General features: G+C 26.6%; 1 protein-coding gene across 2 annotated transcripts; it reads right to left on the bottom strand.

The window, feature by feature from the left end:
* Positions 1-2,372: 2,372 nt before the first annotated feature.
* LOC107456829 (F-box and WD-40 domain protein 7) lies at positions 2,373-20,877 on the bottom strand. Of its 2 annotated transcripts, none has more exons than XM_016074795.3 (11): positions 20,569-20,877; positions 16,849-17,087; positions 14,417-14,487; positions 13,444-13,591; positions 11,618-11,752; positions 10,037-10,330; positions 8,324-8,437; positions 7,392-7,573; positions 5,824-6,049; positions 4,777-4,987; positions 2,373-3,027 (listed from the first exon to the last, which is right to left on the bottom strand). In XM_016074795.3, the coding sequence occupies exons 2-11, from the start codon at positions 17,074-17,076 to the stop codon at positions 2,762-2,764; spliced, it is 1,875 nt and encodes a 624-aa protein (XP_015930281.1). In that variant the 5' UTR covers positions 17,077-17,087; positions 20,569-20,877; the 3' UTR covers positions 2,373-2,761. The 2 variants fall into 2 exon arrangements, with proteins under 2 accessions (XP_015930281.1, XP_015930288.1); XM_016074802.3 differs by having other exon boundaries at positions 13,444-13,588; positions 20,569-20,867.
* Positions 20,878-21,035: the final 158 nt, after the last annotated feature.

Below are 21,035 nucleotides of genomic sequence, written 5' to 3'. Positions count from 1 at the left end.
ATTTCCGGTAAGTTGGACAGCTGTCATCTGTTACTAAAATAGCTATAACTAAAGTTCTGCTTGACGTGCATTCAAAAACAAAAAAGTTTTGAAAACTAGAAAAATTGGGCATTATTATAAAGCAATAAAATAAAAAAGTGATATTTTGTGAAAATCCTCTTTTTTAAGGTAGTCGGATACCTTAAAGGTAAGATCTTTACTTTTATTTAAAGTAATTTCATCAAATTTCTACGTCTTATCGCTTTAATCTCGTATATTTGAGTTGAACTCATAGAAATATTTTTGAATATTATCTTGAAGAGAACTTTTATGGTTGGTTTCTTTTTGTATAAATTTAAATTTGTTTTCCACACGGGGTAAAAAAAAATCTATTTTCCCTTGAAATTGGCCTCAATGGTTTTGTGGATTCCATTTCACGAAATAGTTTTGTTAATTCCGTTTTTCTGTTACTTGATTTACTTCATTTATTAGAAATTTTAAACATTATTTTAACAAGCTAATTATCAAAGATATAATTTTTGTTTTTTAAAAAAATATATAATTAATAACCTTTTGATCACTTTTTTTTAAATTGACTTTCTAAATGAATTCAAGAAAACTGAATTTTTTGTTACAAATTGTAGGATTAATTTTAATAAACCATAATTATATTTGGTTTTTACTTTTACAAAATAGTAAATGTATAATAAATTTATTTACATTAAGGTTTGGAAAATTACGTTTTTAAGGTGTTATGGTTTGTCTTATGGGAACAGACCGCTAATTTAAATATTTTTATCCTTTGGGTATTTTTATTGACATTTGGATCTGGAATTCTCGCTGCACAAAAATGTATCGTCCCGATGAGGTACTTCAGCTTTCATTTCATTTTAGTCATAATTGCATCATTCTGGTGATTTTCCTTGATCTGTTTCTTTTAACTAGGTACATATACACCTATACTTTGTTTTAATTCATAAATGCTGTAAACAACATATGTTCAGTGTGCAAAAGAAATAAGTAAAAGGAAAGAATGGACCACTCTTAATAACTTTTGATCTAACGCACGGATCTTCCAGTTCTAGGACTCAATGCAAGTTGTTCGAGAGAGAGACCTTAAATATGCTAATTGGTTAGACGATATTTTTGGTTAAGAAATTAGACACGTCATAAAGCATTTTTCTCTGAATTAATACACCTTTTTTCCAGCAGATTTGGATTTCTGACTACCAAAATATCAAGAGTAGCCACAATCTAGGAAATATGGTCCCAAAAGTTTAGACTCCTTAATGTTAATTTCCTTTTTGAGTATTTCGCCATATCTCGAAAAATTTTTAAGCAAACTTAAAAAACTTTGCATGCAAATATAAAACTGTATCCTAAAATAATTCTGCAGAAAAAATTAATTTGAGTCAATATTTGATAATAGTCGAAAAATTTAGAATTGTAAGGTATACGTAACATACATTATTGTAAGGTATCATTTAAATATTGTATTTTTACATGGAAAAAAGCACAATTTGTACAGTTAAATGCATCGCAATTAAACAATTTTTTAAAACTATATTTCTCTTATCTGCTGTATCACTAACTAGTAAAACTTCTAGCTGATTTATTTCAAATTTTGAGACTATGTTTGCAATAAATATAGTTTCCATTGCACATAGGGATTTCTTGAATTGGATGACTGGTTTTAAATAATCCATAAAAATATAACTTATTTTATGTCATTTCGTGGATTTGTTTTTCAAAACATAGCTATTTTGAGAAAATATTTATTTTTTAAAAATCCAACGTTCAATATAAACTACATTCATGTATTTAAAAAAAAAAAAAAAAAAAACGGAATCAAATTTGGATGATTTTTTTCAACGTTTGAGTACAGCAAGCCATGTACAATTTAAAATATAAGTTATAAATATTGTATTACAAAATAGTTAATTTTTTATTTTTGCAACATATGAAGATTAAAATAAATTCCATAAGATAAAATTATCACAATTGTTGCAAAATTCATTTAAAAAAAATCCTGTTTACAGGCTTCTACTGTGTTGTTCTCAAGCCATTTTCCCCGATATTTTTCAGCATTTGAATGAAATTTTCTAACTTTTGCAGATAAGATTTTAATTTTTTTAAAAATGGTTTCTCTATTCTGTGGCCTCTTAGAACTAACAGCTAAAATCAGAGAACAAGCTATAAGAATACTTTTTTTTGGAAATTTATATACAATAAAAAATATCTATTTGCAGTATCTTTTTTAAATCATAATGTAATGTCAAATAATCTATTTTTGTTTTAATTGATGGTTACTTTAAAAGTTGAATTAAAAAAAAATTATAGATAGAATGTAGTAAAAATAGAGGTTATGAATGGGAAAAAAATGCACCACAGCAAACTAGGTAAAAATTTTATAAAATAAAGGCAGTTTATTTACAATATGGCAGGACAAAATAGTATTCTGACAAACAAAAAAGGTAAACAGTAACTGTGTCCAGCACAATGAGCAAACTATTGCAACACAACAAATCAGGAAACTAGTGGCTACACAACTATTGTATTCATATGAATTGTATAAGAAAAGTTGTTCACAATTATGTAAAAGACAAAAAAATACGAAGGGTGTGACCACTTCATCTCCTGAATTTTTTATCACTTTTTACAAAAAAATCTCTTTCTTTAAATTCCTTTTCTTGATGATGGTGACAGGTAGCACCTTATGAGAAAATATATGCTTCACAGATGAATTTTTATTTCTTAGGGTGAATGAGAAAAATAACAGATATTAATGATCTGATTCAAAATCTAGAACTAATAATTTAGTTTCTTCTGTTCCATTTCTACTGCCTACAGCACATATTAATTTTGTACTTGAGGCTCTTATCCTCCACACAACACCACCACTGCCTCCACTCTCTAAAGCTACAATGTTCCTCAAAAAATCACCAGTTTTTAAGTCCCACAGTTTCACAGTTCCATCATCAGATGATGTCACAACAAACTTGTTATTGAACTGCAAACTTGTCACAGCACTTTGGTGTTTGTTAGCTCCTGAAAACATAAAACAAGATTAAAAACACAATGCAAATACAGAACCTTTCATTTTTTTAAACAGAAATTAGACTCAATTTTTCACCCTCCTAAATTACAATTTAAAAATATGACTTTAATGATTATTTTTAATAGCCACTGCAAACAATACTTCCAATTAAACAAAAAAACATTTTAATTATTCGGTATTAAATTTTGGTTTCGAATAGTTTCCTTTTCATTTTAAGCAGATTAATTGTAAAGAATAAAGTCTAAATAATATGACCAGGGTTCTCACTCAAATTCAGAAAGAAAAAAAAATTCCTGACTTTTCCAGGTATATCAGACAAATTTCAAAGAAAATCCTGACTATATTTTATCAATACCATGCAAATTTTCATCAAAAACTTCAATTCTTTTATTTGTAAGTGCCAAATATTAAATTATGTGAGCAATGCATATATATATATATATAATTGAATGAGGATGGTAACATGGCAGTTACATTAAAATGTGACTAATTTTAATAGATGCTAGAATTATTTAACTCTAATCTCAATCACTGATAACTATTACCGACAATTCTAAGAGAGGTTATTTTACAGGTATGATATGTAAAATTTCCAAGCTTTTGTAAGAAAAATGTAGCTTTCCCTGACTATTCCCTGCTTTTTAGAGTCAAAATAAAATTCCCTGACAATTTCAGGTTATTCCTGACTCATAGGGATCCTGTATGACCAAATCATCTTTTCTTTTCAATATTAAGCTCCATAAATTGATAAAATCTATATCTTATGCAATTCAATACCATTATGCAAAACCCAAATATTTTTATCGATATATATATTTCGTAGAGCTATAATGCATAATAGGCGTAATTTTTGCATAACTACTCATATTATTAGAATTTTCCCACAAATTCACAATTTTAGGAACACAAGGTATAATTGTTTAACTTTTTAGTGAAGTCCACAAAAACAAATAAACAAGACAACTAATATATACCAATGAAACGAGAAGTAAACAAATATTTCCATAGCTTAAAATTACATTTTCAAATGAAAGCTTATTTTGTAAAATTATAGGTAAACAACTTAAAATTCTTCAGACAAATTGTTTATCTTATATTCAACAATATTTTTCTTTCTGAGATTTTCTAACAAAATCATGTTTATTAAGATTAATTTACTTTTTTGAATCCTATCTGAATAGGAAATTTTCAAAACAATTTCTAGTTAATTTTAATTAAAGTAACTTCCTGAATCATTTTTTAGTTATGCTGAATAACTAAAACATAAAATCCTAATTTTGAAAAATATAGTAATCTAAATATAAAATTTACACAACAATGCCAATTCAGTAAAACAATTACTATTTAAATTATAAAAAGTAATTAAAGCAGAAAAATCAAGCATTAGCAGCTACATACACACTGAATTAACAAGTAATAGCAAAAATATAAGCAATCACACACAAACTAAATAAACATCATAGAATTTTACTGTAAATCATTTTCTAACACTGTTAAAAAATTTTGAGCTAAATTCAAGTTTCTTATTTTACTATAAGTAATTTATATCTAACGTTACATAAAAGGCGAACTAAAAAGTGATTATTTTAAATAGGATAAAGAAATGGCCTTTGTGTTCATATTTTCATGAAATAAATTTAAACCACATAATTACATTGAACTACTTTATAGTTTGCAATAATAGTAAAAGACAAACATGCTTAATTATTACAGCATAAAAATGATGGAAAAAAACCTACCTGCTAGAGTTTGAAGACATTGGCCACTGGTTATATCCCAGACTTTTACGGTTGAATCTGCATTACCAGATACTAGGATACTATTTCTTAGCTCCATACCAGATGTTAAAGACTGATGACCCATTAATGTATGTTTACAGCCTCCAGTTTCAACATCCCATACACGAATAGAAGTATCTAATGATCCACTCACTACATGAACTCCATCAAACTAATAGAGAAAAAATTGAATAGATAAAAGTTATGATTACAGATAATGTGTAAAATAAAATACAAAAGCAAACACTTTATAAATTTCTAGAACACAGAAAACTAATATTTTATATAAGTTTTCAAACATATTTAATTTGAATTTAACACTTAAAAAAAAGTCAAGCCCTTTAACAGTGGGAGAGGATTTAAATTTACTTAATTCGAGGAATGTTTTTCTTTTCTTTGATAGTCTTATTTAAAAAAAAAATTTTAAGTGTACCTTAAAATAGAACAAAGGAAATTTTAAAAATGTCCTTAACAAACAGACTGAATTAAATTTATGTGGTAACATAAAAAATATTAATAGCTTTCAATAAGTACCTTAGACAAAATTCAATAATTTAAGGAACTTAAATTAATGATGGGATAAAAAAATACTTTATGATTAAAGGTCATATGAGAGTACCATGTGCTCTGAAAACGAGATCCCAAGATTCCGAAATTGATTATCTTATCATTTTTATCTGCACTCGTACATATTTTTTTTCTTTTCACAGAATTGTTTTAAACATTACTTTGAAAAATATTAGAAAACAAAGAATTCATGTGTGACAAAACTATAATCCTCTACTATGCCACGGTAGGGATATTTATCGGTTTTAAAGGTCTTTGAAAAGATCTGAAATGTTGGAAAGCTAAGCAGTTGAATGTCTTAATTCACAGAAGTTGAAACAATATAGACAGGTTATAATGATCCCAGTTCTAAGGGTACATGGCATTATGGAGAAAAATCTTGTTTTAGCATGTGTAACTGATGTGAACTTAATGTAACTGACACAATGTGTTTAACCATACCTGTAAAGAATAAACTCTGTTTGTGTGTCCTTGCAGCGTATGAATGCATTCTTCCCTTTCAGGGTTCCAAACTTTCACCATGTAATCATAAGCTCCGCTCACAACTAACTTCCCATTGTATTGAACACATCGTACAGCAGCAACATGACCAACTAAGACATGCAGACACTTCCCAGTGTCAACATCCCAAACTCTTAGAGTGGCATCTCTAGACCCACTTACCACTCTGAAATAATAGCAAAATATACTTTAACCAGCTTATTATTTTTAATTTAAAATACATTTAACTTAAAATAAACAATCTTTGACCAAATATTTAAAAAAGCTCATTAAATGAGACAAAGAGATATTTGTACAGTTTAACTAGAATCAAGTATTTCACTTAATTGGCTCAAAATTTGCAATTAAATAATTTAAGATCAAGTGGGATTGATTCTGATTTAGTTGAAATTGGCGGTTGCTCTGCCTCAAAGTTTGCAATCTAAAATTCTAAATTCACTTTTTTGTATTGAAAAATAATAAAAATTTCAACAGTCAACTTCAAAAATGGCCATGAACAATAAATAAGAAGAAATTAGTATAATAACATATAATTTTACTTGTCTTAATTTACATTTCACAGTTTAATAAAACTAATTTCTTTTGATCAACAGTCTAAAATAATTTGTTTATTTTTTCTTTGTTATTAAATAGCTAATTACTTTGCTAATATTGGACTTAAGATTTTTTAAAGGATAGGCCAGACATAGGCTGTATAAGGAAGGAAAGACTAGATATAAATGCTTATTTTTTTCTATTTGTCTATCATTTTATAAATTAAAGAATAGTTATAATTGATTATACTCAAAAAACGACAAGTACAAAGGGAACATAAATCAACTTTTTTGATCACTCTTCATAATAGTAATATTTCAATTAATTTAATAATGATTATATATGATGAGATGTAAGCTTGAAATATTTCCCTATTATTAAGGGTCAAGAAATTAAAATCTTATAACAAGATTTAAATAAGATAATTGATATAATTATTACACTTTTTATCAAGTTTTTATACAACAAAAATTATACATGGATTACAGTGCTCATGAAAAACAATTCTAGAAAAACGCAGAACATAAAGAAAATTTTGAAAGGAAAAAACTTTAGGGACTAATAAGCTAAATTGAGTGATGTATCAAAAATAAATCCTATATCTTTTGATAGATCACTCAATAAATTTATATAAAAATATAATATCCCTTAAAAAAAAAAAACAGATTTTAAATTTTATTGAAACAAAAACTATAAAATATATATTGTGTTAAGTAATGTCAATATAAATAAATTATTTAAGAATTAAATTATATCAGAACTAACTAAAAATTTTGCAAAATAATTAGAAAATTAAATTTATTTAAAGTAAGAACAATATAGTGATTATTTTTTAATTTTTAGGAATATCAGTAAATTGACTTGAAGACTAGAATATCTTTTACTTATACCTCATCTATCTAAAAATTAAATTAATTAATTAATTAATAAATACACTATAATTTAATGGTAATCAATTAATATTCATAACTCACTTGTTTTCATGAAGGTGCATACATCTTACTGTAGAAGTATGACCATATAAGGTATGAATACACTGGCCAGTATCTGCATTCCAGACTTTGAGAGTCCTATCAGTTGAACCACTAATTATAATATTGAGCCACATTTGGGAAGACCAAACACCACCAGTATGACCAACTAACGTTCTTAAGCACTACAAAATTAAGAAAGGAAAATTTTTTTGATCAACACACATAAGTTTTTTTTAATCCACTGGGCGGTTTAGCTGAAGGGCAAAATTGGGAGAATGTTTCCCCTGTAAACACAATATATATATATTTTTGTCTTAAAACATGGAAAAACAGATTTTGCAATGCGAAGATAGCGGTTTAAAATACAACTTTTTTGTATAGAACCATTAGTGTGTTAAAGAAAACATAGAATGTTAAATTCTGCTATAAATAAATTATGTATCTTTAAAACTTGACAGTTTCAAATATCAATTAAATAATGAAACTTAGTAAATTTTTGAATATGACTAACTATATTACAACTCAAATTATTATAAAAAGTGGAGACCGAACTTCATCGTAATATATTTCTTTGAAATAAAATGAAATTGACTTACAACAGGTTGGTTTAATCACTATGAAAATAATGTTGATTATAATCATTCAATGTTTACAGCAAATTTTAATTTTATGACTCAATATTTCACTTCTTAAATCTATTGTCTAATCACCAGTAAATTTTATTTTTAAATCAAAATTATTCAGATACTTGGTAATCTTTATAAGAATAAAAGTATGTTGGGAGAATATTTTAGTAACAAAAAATGTTTTCTACTTTGAAATGGCTAATAATTTATTACAATATTAAACATTTTATATTTGACATAAAATGTGAAAAATATAGTAAAGAATAATTTCTGAGTGAATAAATGAATAAAAAAAAACTTATATACCTTTCCTGTACTAGCTGACCACACTTTTAAAGTGTTATCATCCGAACCACTGACAATTCGGTTACCGGAGAACTGAAGACAAGTAATGACATGATCATCATGGCCTTTCAGAACCTTAAATAACAAACCAGTAATCTCAAATAAAGAACTGCATCATAAAATCACATTCATTAATGTTTTCATTATAGACTTTTTTTTAATTTTTATACAAATCAAAATATGAAATTCTCCACTAACTTAGGTTAAACAAAAAAGTGGATACTTGTACAATATATATAAATGAAAATATTAATTTTTTTTTGGATTTATTTAGTCGAAAAATATTTAAGATTAAACTTATCCCAAATGCATAATACCAAAAACTATCTGCACACAAATAGTGGAAAAACTTAATTCATGGCACAAACAGAATCACAAATCTGCAACCATTGAAAATTAAGAAATATGAGTTTGATTAAATGGCCCAATTTAATTATTTAGATACAATAGTAAAGAATAATCATGACATAAAAATTGAAATCAAAAATAGAATCAACATTAACAGATGTTATCATGGATGAGAAACCAGTTCAAATCTAAATACATAAGTTGTGAATCAAAAATGCAGTTGTGCAAGACACTAGTGTGACCAATAGTTTTATATGGTAGCAAATTCTGGGCAACTAACAAAGCAGAAGGGTAACAGATAACTTTCGAAAGAAAAATATTGAAAAAAATCCTTGGTACAATGAGAGAAATGGAACCTGGAGAATTTTGTTACAATGAATTACAATCAAAATACAAAGAACATGGGAAAAATGGTCAAGGTTTCTTCAATATGGTGACCAGGACATGTATTTCGATATAGCAATGAAAATCCAGTTAAAAAAATAAACAGCCAAACACAATAGGGGAAAAAGATGGTTAGATAGAGTAGAGAAGTAGTTAAAGGACTTGGGAATTAACAGATGAGAATTAGAGCATCACATAGATCTAGATGGGGTAAAATGACTGAAACAGCCCTTACTGGTAACCAGCTGTAATGTCTAAGAAGACAAATACTGAACCAAAAACTTTCTGTGGCAGGATGTCAAAGTGTAAGGTCACTGATGAATAAAAATTTTAAAAAATATTTATGTAGTATAAAACATTTATTACATTAACACAACCATTATTCATTACATTAATACAAAACACTTTTCCAAAAATGTATTCACAATTAAAGAATGAAAAATGAAGAAATTTTATTTTTTCCTTTTAGATTTTTAATGCACATCTACATTTTGCAGACTGTTATGAATATAACAAGCTCAAATATAATTTAGATAATTTTGCAAGCTGGTACAATGAAGAATTAAATAACCAAAGTTAATCATTTTATTATCTACAGTTGAACGGAAGTTGAAATTCTTGAAACAGGTTATTTATATACTTTTGAAGATCACTCATGATAGAATAAAATTTTTCACTATGATACATTATCTTTGGAAACACTAATAATAATTACAGTTTAAAAACTGCTATGGAAAAATAAAAAAACAACAACAAATAGTTTACAACAAATACACAAAAAATAAAATAAAATTTATCCTCCGTATAGTATTTCTACATAAGAGACCATTGCATTATCAATGTAAAAAATGAGCTATGAAAATAGATATCAAATTGCATGCGCTACAAAAGTCAGATTGACATCATTGATAAAATAGGAGATTTATAAACAAAAATTCATACTTTTGGTAATTTTATAGGATTGCATCTCCAATTCATTTCAATATTGTGCTGGCGCATGAATGCAGCTTTCCATGGGCTAGGAATCACTTGATAAGGATTGGCATTGTTATTGGCACTAATGCTGCAGCGAGAACGTCGTCGACCTAAAACTTCCCGTACATCATTTATTCCTTCTTCACGACACTTTTCTCGCCACAAAAGGTTATCTTCCGCTAAAACTCTCCAGTATCTACAAGTTTGGGCTGCCTTTAAAAGATCTTTTGGCTCCAAAAATGATAAAACATATAGAGCGAGCTGGAAAAAAAATTATATAATATAAAAAATTAGATAATTAAACTTTGTATCAACTTGTAAGTAAGCTTTACTCTTATAAAACAGCAGAGTTAATAACTCAGTGTTTTAAAAGCAATTTGGAAATATTCACAAATAATCTCCAAAAACAGAGTGATTGAACTATTAGGCGCTCTTGATGCAAAGATACTTTTTAATAATTTAATTATCACTAAATTTTAGACCAATTTGAATTAAGTAAAAATATCCAAAACTTTGTAACATAAAACTTTTTTTTTTACATGCATTCACAAAATAGTTATACAAGATTATAGTTGAATCTGGTTTCATTTATGTTCATTCTATTTTAACAAATCGGAAAAATAAATTGAAAGTTGAGCTCCGAGAAGAATTAAAACTAAAGCAAACAAATTTTTTACCAAACATTCTTTATCTAGTCAAGCTTTATGAAGCACATCATTCACATTGATTTAGGCAAAAATTTGATTAGGCTAATATGAAATAAATGATTTAGAAACAGGTAATTCCCCCCTCTTTTACAGTAGGGGTGGATCAGAGAATTATAAAATTTTTAGGTGTAGATGATCAAAAAAGTTCAGGGATCCACCAGTTAAAATAAATATAGCAGAAAATATTTATAACAGAAAGAAATTATAGACAAAATTTTCAAAACTTTAAAAGTTTTTAAATTCAGCCATATCTATGTTCAGTTTCAATACCCAAAAGTAAAAAATGAACATAATTGCAGCTTTTTCGAATTTAATCTCTCATGTTAATAAAGCAAACATGTAGGTAAACACTGGCCATGACTTTGCTATTTTTAGAAATCTTGTTGCACACTGTAAATGTTTCAGCCTTTGGTTTAACCTTTTATCTACTATGGAACTTTAATTTCCTTCCTGAAAACAATTATTGAAATCACCATTCAGAGTTATCAATGACATCAAAAAACTATTTTTATTGGATCTGGTTTCTGTTCTGCTTAAGCAGATTCTCAATTTTTCAATGCATATTCCATCCGAACTTTCCTTTTTATAAAAAAAGCTGTTAAAAGCAAAGTGTTAGAAATTTTTTTTCATTACAATTAAAACTTATCAAAACATTTCCTTTAACAAAATCATTTTTTTAAGAATGGCAGTTGTTGTAACTGTTTTAATGATATGGAGTGTGCTCCATGTCTAGGAACTCAATCTATTTAACCAGACAAATTTTTTATATTTGCTACACTGCATAAGTTATAGAAAAATCATGAGCATCAAAAATAGCAAAATAAAGTTTTTTAAAATATACCTCTTTTGGAAGTAAAGATATAAAATCTCTTTGAAACTGAGGTTCAATGACATTCATCATATGCCTTACTTGAGCAGGATCACATACATCAATTAACCTATCTATAGCTGTAAGGCGATCACTTGTAGACCATTCCTATACAAATAAAGACATTTAAATTTTTTTTAGCATATCACATATACTTACATGATGGGAACAGAAATTAAAAAGTCTATAAATAATAATAGTGTCTTTTAAATTAGGATAATTGCAGTAAAAAATACCCTTCGCTAATTTATTTAATATAAGCTTCACAAAAAAAAAAAAAAAAAGATTCTCTATTATTTTAGTTCTGGTTAAATTGCCATTGCGTAAGTATTTTCATTCTCATACAAAAACTTAATGAAATACAAATTAAAACTTGTTAAGCTTTTCCTTAGCTTTGAACTACTTCACTTAGCCTTTTCAAAGTATAAGAATAAAGAAAGTATATATTTAAGGTTAGTACTCAAATAAAAAGTCTAAAAACACTTAACATTGATATTATCATTTTTGCAAAAGCAGATCATTCTTCAATAGAACTCCGAAAATAAGAACATTTATGGACCTAAATGACTGTAAGGATAAAAAAATTCAAAATAAAAAATATTTTTAAAAACCACGTTTTTGTAGTGGAGAATAATAATTAAAAAAAAATTGAAAAACGAAAAACGTGGGGCGCATGAAATACATAACAGTAATGTTATATTAGAGTGTGTATGTGTGCTCTTGAGAATATGTGTATGTATATCTGTAATTGTATCTGAATGTGAATGTGGAATATGTTTGTGATGTATGTGGATGTATATGTGGCTGTGCATGTGTATGAGTAAGAAAATGTGCATATGTATGTGTATATGTACTGTTATGTATTTCATGCGCCCCACGTTTTTCGTTTTTCAATTTTTTTTTAATTATTATTCTCCACTACAAAAACGTGGTTTTTAAAAATATTATTTTTTATTTTGAATTTTTTTATTTTAAATTATAATTTTTTTAATTTTTATTTTATATTTTTTAAAAATTATTACTTTTCAATTATTATTCTTCACTACAAAAAACGTGGTTTTTAAAAATATATATTTTTATTTAGATTATTTTTCTTAGTCAAGAGTAGTCAAGACTACTACAAGACCACTACTAAAATAATAGAACTTTCATTTTAAATTAGGGATACAAAAATCTTTATAGAAAATCAATACCTTTACGACTTTCATTAGTCTTATGCTGATGACAGCCAAAACAATCTGGAAATGAATGAGGAAAAACTGGATCCTACCACGTGATTTTTCAGCCAATAAAAATACTCCGACAATAAAAATATTTTCACCTGATATGTAATACTAATTTGAAATAATGGAATCGACAACAAAAGACAATCTCGAAAGTAATTTTTTTTAAAATTTTAATTTTATTTTACTTTGCATGTCTTTTTTCTCTTCATTTTCATGCATTGTCATCCGATTCTGAACTCTGTGCCAAATTTGAAGTTTGTAGCTAGTCGGGAAGTTAGTTTAAAATCGATTACAAAATTCCACCCGGACAGACATACACGAAGGCAAGTTTATATAAACGTGGTAAAAATTAAAAATTCTTAGGGGCACTAAAAAAGTTTGATGAATTAAAGAACTGTTTAAGGAGAATCCTGCAATACTAGTTTCAAAAATTTTTAGGTAGTATTGCAGAATAATTTTTTACCTCCAGAGTCATTTCAAAACATAAAATATCCATTGCGAGTAACTCCTTTAAACATAAAGTAAGGAAATAAAATAAAATTGTGATGTTTCAATAGTATGAATATTTATTACCTGGAATTTGCCAAGCCAAGTATCAAGGCCAGGAGGATCAGGTGCAGAAGAAATAGGTTTGATACTTTTATTTACAGATACTTGAGAATCTTCAGTTTCTGACACAAAAGCCTCCAGATCATGCTGACTATTTGAATCATCATTACTACTGAATTTAAAAATAAAAATAAATTAACAGCTGAAAATTTTGCATGACACTAAGAAAAGTATAGAGTAAGAATTAAATTTTAAGCTTGGTTGCTAAAAAATAATAATAAATGAAACAAACAAGTTCATTATTCTTAAATGAAGTTACAAGGTGGTCAAAGGATCAAATATGATTAATTTAACACTCTCAGTTGATTAACTTAACAATCTCAAATGTAAATCAAAATTTGTTAAATTTTATTTCCAAAGCTTCAGCTAAATTCAATTTTTTTCTAAAAATAATAAATAGTTAAGAGCATATCTTCGGATTTTAAAGTAGTTTTATTTAAAAATTTTATAATATTAATATTGATTTGCTCTAGATATAAATTGTCATGTTCAGAAGATAAGTTAAATGATATGGGAAATGGTTTATCTAACACAAAATTCTATTTAACACTAAGTCTCACTTTTCAAGGTTTGTGTCTAAAATGGTCCTTGGCTGTAACTCACTATTTAAAGAAAAATTTATTAAATAAAAGCAGATATTGCATGTATACAAGTCGTGACTTATACTTAATAGAGGAAATCGCTTCACAAAGAAATGATAATTAGTCAATTGTTGGAAAGATTGTTTTGACCTCTCAAAAATTAGAGATTGAAATGCATATTCTTAACCAATTTTTTTTATCCTCTAATATTGCTTTTATAATTGAATGTAATTTTAAATCATATTTCAATCCAAAATAAAAAAATTTATTTGATTTAGTTGAAATTATTTTAGTCATATTCACTTTATAAATTTTAAACACATTATTAATATTAAATTTAGGAAACTTGCACTTACTCGATATACTCTGATTTGCACATTTTCTTTTCTAAGCTGTTTTCATTAAATGCATCAGACTTCCTTTTCAACTGCAAATATATCAATTGTTAATTAAATAAATAAATTAACATTTTAGATAAACTAGTTATTACAACTAATTTACTGCTCCATAAAAAAAAAAAAAAAAAACTAACACCTAAGTGAAACTGCAATTTTGTTTCATTAAAAAAATAAAAAGACTCATTTTTTTAAAAATGAGAACATATTTCACACAATTAAACAAAAATATTTTAGCTGCTAAAGGAACAAATAGATTTTAACAATTTAGATGAACTAATTAGTTACAACTAAATTAGTTTTCTAAGAATTAAAAAGTTTTAGGCATTAAAATATATCAATTATCATGTAACATTTTCTTTTCTTTTGAATATAACTTCTGAAAGGTTTTTCATACTGGACAAAAAAAACAACAACAAAGGTTGAGAGAAAAAAAAGTGCAATGATGCAATGATTCTTCTCTAAGTATTCTCTAAGTGCAATGATTCTTCAATCTGGCATTTTCACATACAATACATATTTTTTTAAAAAAGGTTGAAGGTTATGTTGAAAATGTTGGTCGTAGGTAATGTTGAAAAAGAGAGATACAGTCAAACCCTGCTATAGTGAACACAGCTTATAGTGAAAGAAATGTTCGGTCCAGTGCCTTGCTATACACATGTAATGTTATTTTTTGTGGATATAGTGAACCAAAAAAGTGAGGAAGATTGATGCAATCAATTTTTTTCTGTCTTCGACTGATTTTTTTCTTCATTTTTTTGTAATAATTTTGAAATTTCTACTTCATAATAAATACATACACCGATTTTTAAAACCATCTATTGAGGGTAATGCAGCAATAAAATTTTTTTCTTGTTCGCTTCTTTTATTTCACTTTCCCATCCCTAGACAAACCAAGCAAGTGTTTCCTACCCAGGCAGATGTAAGTGCACCTGTAAGGTGTCAGTGGGATCAATATGTATTTTCTGTCAGAGCGAATGAGGCATTATTGGTCAACTAATATGTGTTGATAAGGCCCTCATTTCAACTCCTTTTTGCTCTCAGTTCAGTTTAAAAAAGCCTGCAAATAATTTTCTCAAATTTAACTATGGCGAGCAGTAAACGTAAAACGTTCTTCATTGATGATAAAATGGGCGTAATCAGAAAAATTGAAAATGGATGCAATCAAGCTGATATTTGCAGAGAATATAAACTATACAAATCTGCAGTTTGTAACCTATGAAAAAATAGGCAGTTAATAATTTCTGCTCATGAAAAAAATTTAGATGCTAGAAAAAAGTTGAGAAAAGCAATCACAAGGATGTTGAAGAAGCATTACTGAAGTGGTTCATTAATCGAAAAAGCCGCAATCTTCAGTATCTAAACAAATGTCGATGAATTTGCTAAGCGATTTTATGAGACTACTTTTATGTGCTAAAATGGCAGGTTAGACAGGTTTAAAAAGCGGAATAACAGAAATTCAGGAAAAATTATTTGAGGGTCGAGAAGTGTTTCCATATCTGATGTTGAGGATTGCTCATCACCTAGAGATTACTAATTTTTTTTTGTACGCAAGAAGAGTACTAAAAAAGCAACACATTTTTTGCTACTACATAATATTTTTCAGTCATTTATTTGAATAATGAGTAATAAAAGGGAGGAGTTTGGGAACCATTAGTTAAATTGCCTGCATAACAGATATAGTGAACTCCCGGTTCTAGTGAACCGAAATGTCGGTTCCTTGAAGGTTCACTATAGCGGGGTTTGACTGTATTTTATGTTAAGGAATAGAAACAGGTGTTAATACAATCTTTGTTTTATTGCCAATTTTATTACAGTAGACAATGGGATAGAAATAATTTCTTTTTTGTGACAAAAAATGAAATAGGTGAAAATTCACATTTTTGAATAATATTTTCAAAGTAAATCTTTTAGATTACTTTCATAGTTCATAGAGCTAATATTATTATTTTGAAATACATTTAATGTGCAATTAAAAGTAAAACAAAATGTGAAGGGCCCCAATGAAACTTAAGATCAAACAAGAAACAGGAATTTTAAACATGAGGTTAGAAAACTAAATGAAACTATTACTTAATGAAATAACAAATGACATCAATATTATTGCAATAAAATAGACAAGCAAAAAAATAATGTAAGAATTCAAACTGTGTGAAAAGTTACAGTTGACTTTTATCCTTGAAATAAATGTTACAGTAAAAAATATTTTTAAATGCAAAGCAGTTTCAGCTATAAGAAATAGTTTAAATACATAAATGATTATCTAGGCCCATAAATAAATATTTTTTAAAAATAAACTTAAAGGCTAAAATAAATTGGAATTTATAAAAATGAAAATTCAGATATAAAACTTATTGAATTGTGCAACATGCGTTACTAAAAATATTACTTACAACTCTATTTTCGAACACACAACTATCTTCGTAGGGATCGTAATCTTCGTTAAAAGTAGAGTCGTCAAATGCACCTGCATCTTCTGAGAAACTATCTTCCATATTTTCTTCCTCCTCTTCAAACTCTTGGATGCAGCTGGGTGACTCAACATCATGGTCACTGGCTACATCTTCATTAAAATCCAAAGATTTAATTGGAAGATCGCAAAATTGTGATTTCTTGAGCATATATGTTTCACCTAACAAAAGCAAAATTTTACATTAGTTTAAAAAAAAATAAAATAAAAAAAGGTATGGAAATTTATTCATTACAGCTTAAAAATCAAAGTAGCAATAATTAAAATATTAAATTTTTTGATGGATAAAAATAAAAAATACACTTTTATAAGAGCTATGGTGTCGTATTTCATATTTCAATGTCAATTTAATTCTCTCTCTATACATATGAGATTTTTTCAAAACAATTTCTGACTAAGATAATTAGGAAAAATTCATCTCATAATTTAATTAATGTTGATAATATATAAATTAAGAATATACATTTAGGTATATGAATCAATAAAAAACAATGAAAAAACTTAAAATTTATTGATAGTTTTAAATTGTTATTGCATGGAAAAATATAATTACCATACTCACTTAAATGCCTTAAAAGCAAAGAAAGAAAATAATTTATTTTTGTGCTATGAATTAATATATAAATATAAGGTAATATTTTAAATATTTAAAAAAATATATATCTAATTTTAAAAAAATATTCAGAATCTTTACTTTTTCATTGCAAAATATATAGTTTAATTTTACTTTAAATAAGATCACATATCGGTAACTAAAATTGTTAATTCCTAATATATATATAAAAAAAAATTTTTTTTTTTTTTTTTTTTTTCTTAAGTAACCAAGTTTTTATTTCTACTTGCAATTTTTTAAATAAAAACCGACAAAAAAAAAAAAACATCAAAATTCAGATGTTAACTGTTAAATTTATAACTTAAAGTAATTATGCAGATATTCAATTCTTTATAAGAGCAAAGGGGAAACACAAAATTGTCAAATGAAATTCAAATAAAAATCTAAAAATAAATAAAATACAGTTAAAATTTAAAAAAAAAAATTTCTCTCAGGTACTTAATTCTACTTCAAAAAGTTAATATTTCAATATTCAAAATCAAATCATAGTTAAAACACTAAAGAGGATGTTTAACTACCTAAATACTATTTTAAGTAGATTACGTTAAATTCATCGTAATAATATTAATTATAAATTTGCTTTAAAATTTTATATTCTATGTTCAATTAACAAGGTTCCTTTATTGTCTGAAATCTGACAACAAAAAAAATGTAATAACATAATGAATCAAAAAGTTTTTTAAATAGTAAATAAATTAGGTAATTACTGGTAGGTAATTCAGTTAGGGAGAGTAATGACAATACTTTTTGCCTCATAAAGTAGCACAGGAAGTATGAGTGTCTTAGAGAGTTATATAGAGAACTTTGTGTCTTATGTTATGTATGAGTATCTTATAGAGAACTTTGCTTTTCGGCTGAGAAGATTCGATCTCAGCTTTCTCCTCAGTCTAAAGAAACACTTGACTCTATTGTTGATTTGTGCTCTAAGTATGTTTTAATCGTTAACAACAGTGCCAAGGTAGGTATATGAATTCGTTAGCCCTTTCTAAGGTATAACCATTAATACATAAAGGGGTACTGTAATTTACAGTTGAAAAATTATTACATTTCTTTAATTAAACAATTTTACAAAAGTATGTAATTACATTCTGTAAAATTTTTTTTTTTTTTAACTTACTATTTCTTTGAGGAAAATTAGAGGGACAATTATTGTCCCTCTAATTTTCCTAAAAGAAATAATACTGCAATTAAATTTCACCATTCTGTAGAGAAGAGTGTTCTTCGTAACCAGGTTATATTTTAAACTAGAGTCATCTATAGCATTTTATTAGCACTTTTCCTACTTGTGACAGTAATTGCACAAAATTTGGGGACAGGTATAAAATGATATGTAAAACAAAATATACAAATTATAACTAAGAATATTGATTATACATATTCAAGTAGGCTACTAATGTTTTATTTTTAAAAAAATATAGTTAAAACACAAAATGCATCTGATGCATATTTTTTTAAATTACCTATGAGTATTTTAAACAAAACATACCATTAAATAATTCAAATAAATAGTTAAATTAGAAATAAGTATTCCTTAAGGACACAAAAATTGAGAAAATAACCCATACATATACAGTGAATCTTCCATATAAGACCTCTACATACTGACCTCTTTTTAAGATCACTTTTGGGTGGAACAAAATTTTTCCACAGACTTTGTGTCGAAGTAAACCGTCACGAGAGACCAAGAAAACCTTTCCCAGGGAAAACCTCTACACTAGGGACATAACTTATTTTTTTTAAAGTCATTAATATTGTTTTTTTTTTTAATAGAAATAAATCATTGAGAAATAATAAAAATTTAGTTGTATCATTGGCATGGGGTAAAGAGAAAAAACTTTCATTGAAATGTTTAGGATAATAAAGTTAATTAGATGTTAAGATACATAAAAACATTTGGTATAAAAGAAACTGACTAACAGCTACTTGATACAGCAGAATGCTCGTTTCCAATTTAATCTGAACTTTTGCGTCTAAGATCTGGCTTCACAGAAATGCGTTTGTTGCTTTGTTACAGCAAAAGTATATGCAATAAGATTACACTTAGGTTTAAGAGCATTGAAGGTTAGGCATATGATTTGTGAATAAAAGATTTAAAAAAAAGTACTAACAAATTTTTTGGTAACAAACTATTTTAATGTACTTAATTTTAAAAATAATTAAATTCACAAAGTTCAGGCTTAAATGCACATTAATATAAACTTATTCAGTAACTATTTTAAATTGTGTCTACTTTCTCCCTTTTTTTCATCATTTGAATAGTGCCTATCAAGAATTCTACAATGTGAAATCAACATATATAATTATATAATAATAGAGTAATTAAATAAATTCAAAGTGCATTTAGATGTAAGCAGCAATTTTATTTCCCTAAACTTAGTTTTGCTCTTCTTATGCTTATAATAATATGATTAAAAAACTAAATCTAGAAGGAATGCAAAAATATCAAACTATGACATTGCTTACAAATAATTAATGAAAAAATACTAACTAAAATTTAGATTAATAGCCGATATTTATTGTCAAAAATGTACAATTAATATTAAATGATAAGGTATAAATAAGATAATATAATTAAGATGCAAGAATTATGTATAACTAATTATATGAGTTAGAAAAATTTTTTCCCAGGCACTTAAAGAGATTTAAATGAGAGAAAAATGGTGTTCAACTCCAAAAATGTAACAGAAGAACACAATTATTTTGAAGAAGCTATTGCTAATGGGGAAAAAATTAAGAAAAGCTATTTTCATAAAGATAAACAATGCCTATTTAACTATTAGGCCTAGTTGTGTTTTACGATAATGAGCCAGTAGAAAGTTACAACTCTCAAAGGTTGTCAAAATCAGCTCGATAACATTTGGGAAATATAATAATTAACTTCATATAACATTTGTATACATTTTTTTAATTAAAAGAACAATATACGGCAAATAGCTCTTAAAAATACGTAAATGAAAGAATATATGGAAAATAAACATTTAAAACTAATTCATCCCATTTTGACAGAAACACAATTTTGAGGTAAAATACCTGAATATAGTAAACAATGCGATGTAAAGACAAAGTTGCTTCCCGTTAACACACAATAGCAATAGCATCATTTAAATTTTACATTCATTGTGACGTGACGGAATATAATTTTGGAATAAAGGCAATGTAAGTCGTAGTTGTCAAGTCCAGAAAACTTTTCCCAGGTGACAATAGCAGAATTTGTTACAAAAATCAAATCAAATTTAGGAAAATAATGAATGTAAACTTTATTTCCATGTACAAAGTTGTCAAATCTCTTCTTTCTTGATTAAACCTTCATTAATCATCGTATCGAATAGAATCATGAAGGGAAAATTTGGAATCGATAGTTAATCGATAAAAGGATTTTTTTTTTTATCTTTTACTTGATAATAAAAAGATAAAACTAAATATTTATAGGCATTAATTTTTTTAACGGAAAAAATTAGATTTTTTTCTTTTCTTAAAAAATTTATCCAATAAATATA

This window comes from Parasteatoda tepidariorum, chromosome 5 (assembly GCF_043381705.1).
Source record: "Parasteatoda tepidariorum isolate YZ-2023 chromosome 5, CAS_Ptep_4.0, whole genome shotgun sequence".
NCBI lineage: Eukaryota > Metazoa > Arthropoda > Arachnida > Araneae > Theridiidae > Parasteatoda > Parasteatoda tepidariorum.
The sequence above is the reverse complement of the archived record's forward strand: the minus strand, read 5'-3'. Positions and strand labels throughout refer to the sequence as shown.

Excerpts from the sequence above, each read along its gene's own strand:
- LOC107456829 (XM_016074795.3), bottom strand. The coding sequence starts at position 17,076 with ATGCTCAAGAAATCACAATTTTGCGATCTTCCAATTAAATCTTTGGAT. Across the intron at positions 10,331-11,617 it reads TATCTTTACTTCCAAAAGAG|CTCGCTCTATATGTTTTATC; the intron begins GTATATTTTAAA and ends TTTTTTTTCCAG. Across the intron at positions 3,028-4,776 it reads ATGTCTTCAAACTCTAGCAG|GAGCTAACAAACACCAAAGT; the intron begins GTAGGTTTTTTT and ends TTATGTTTTCAG.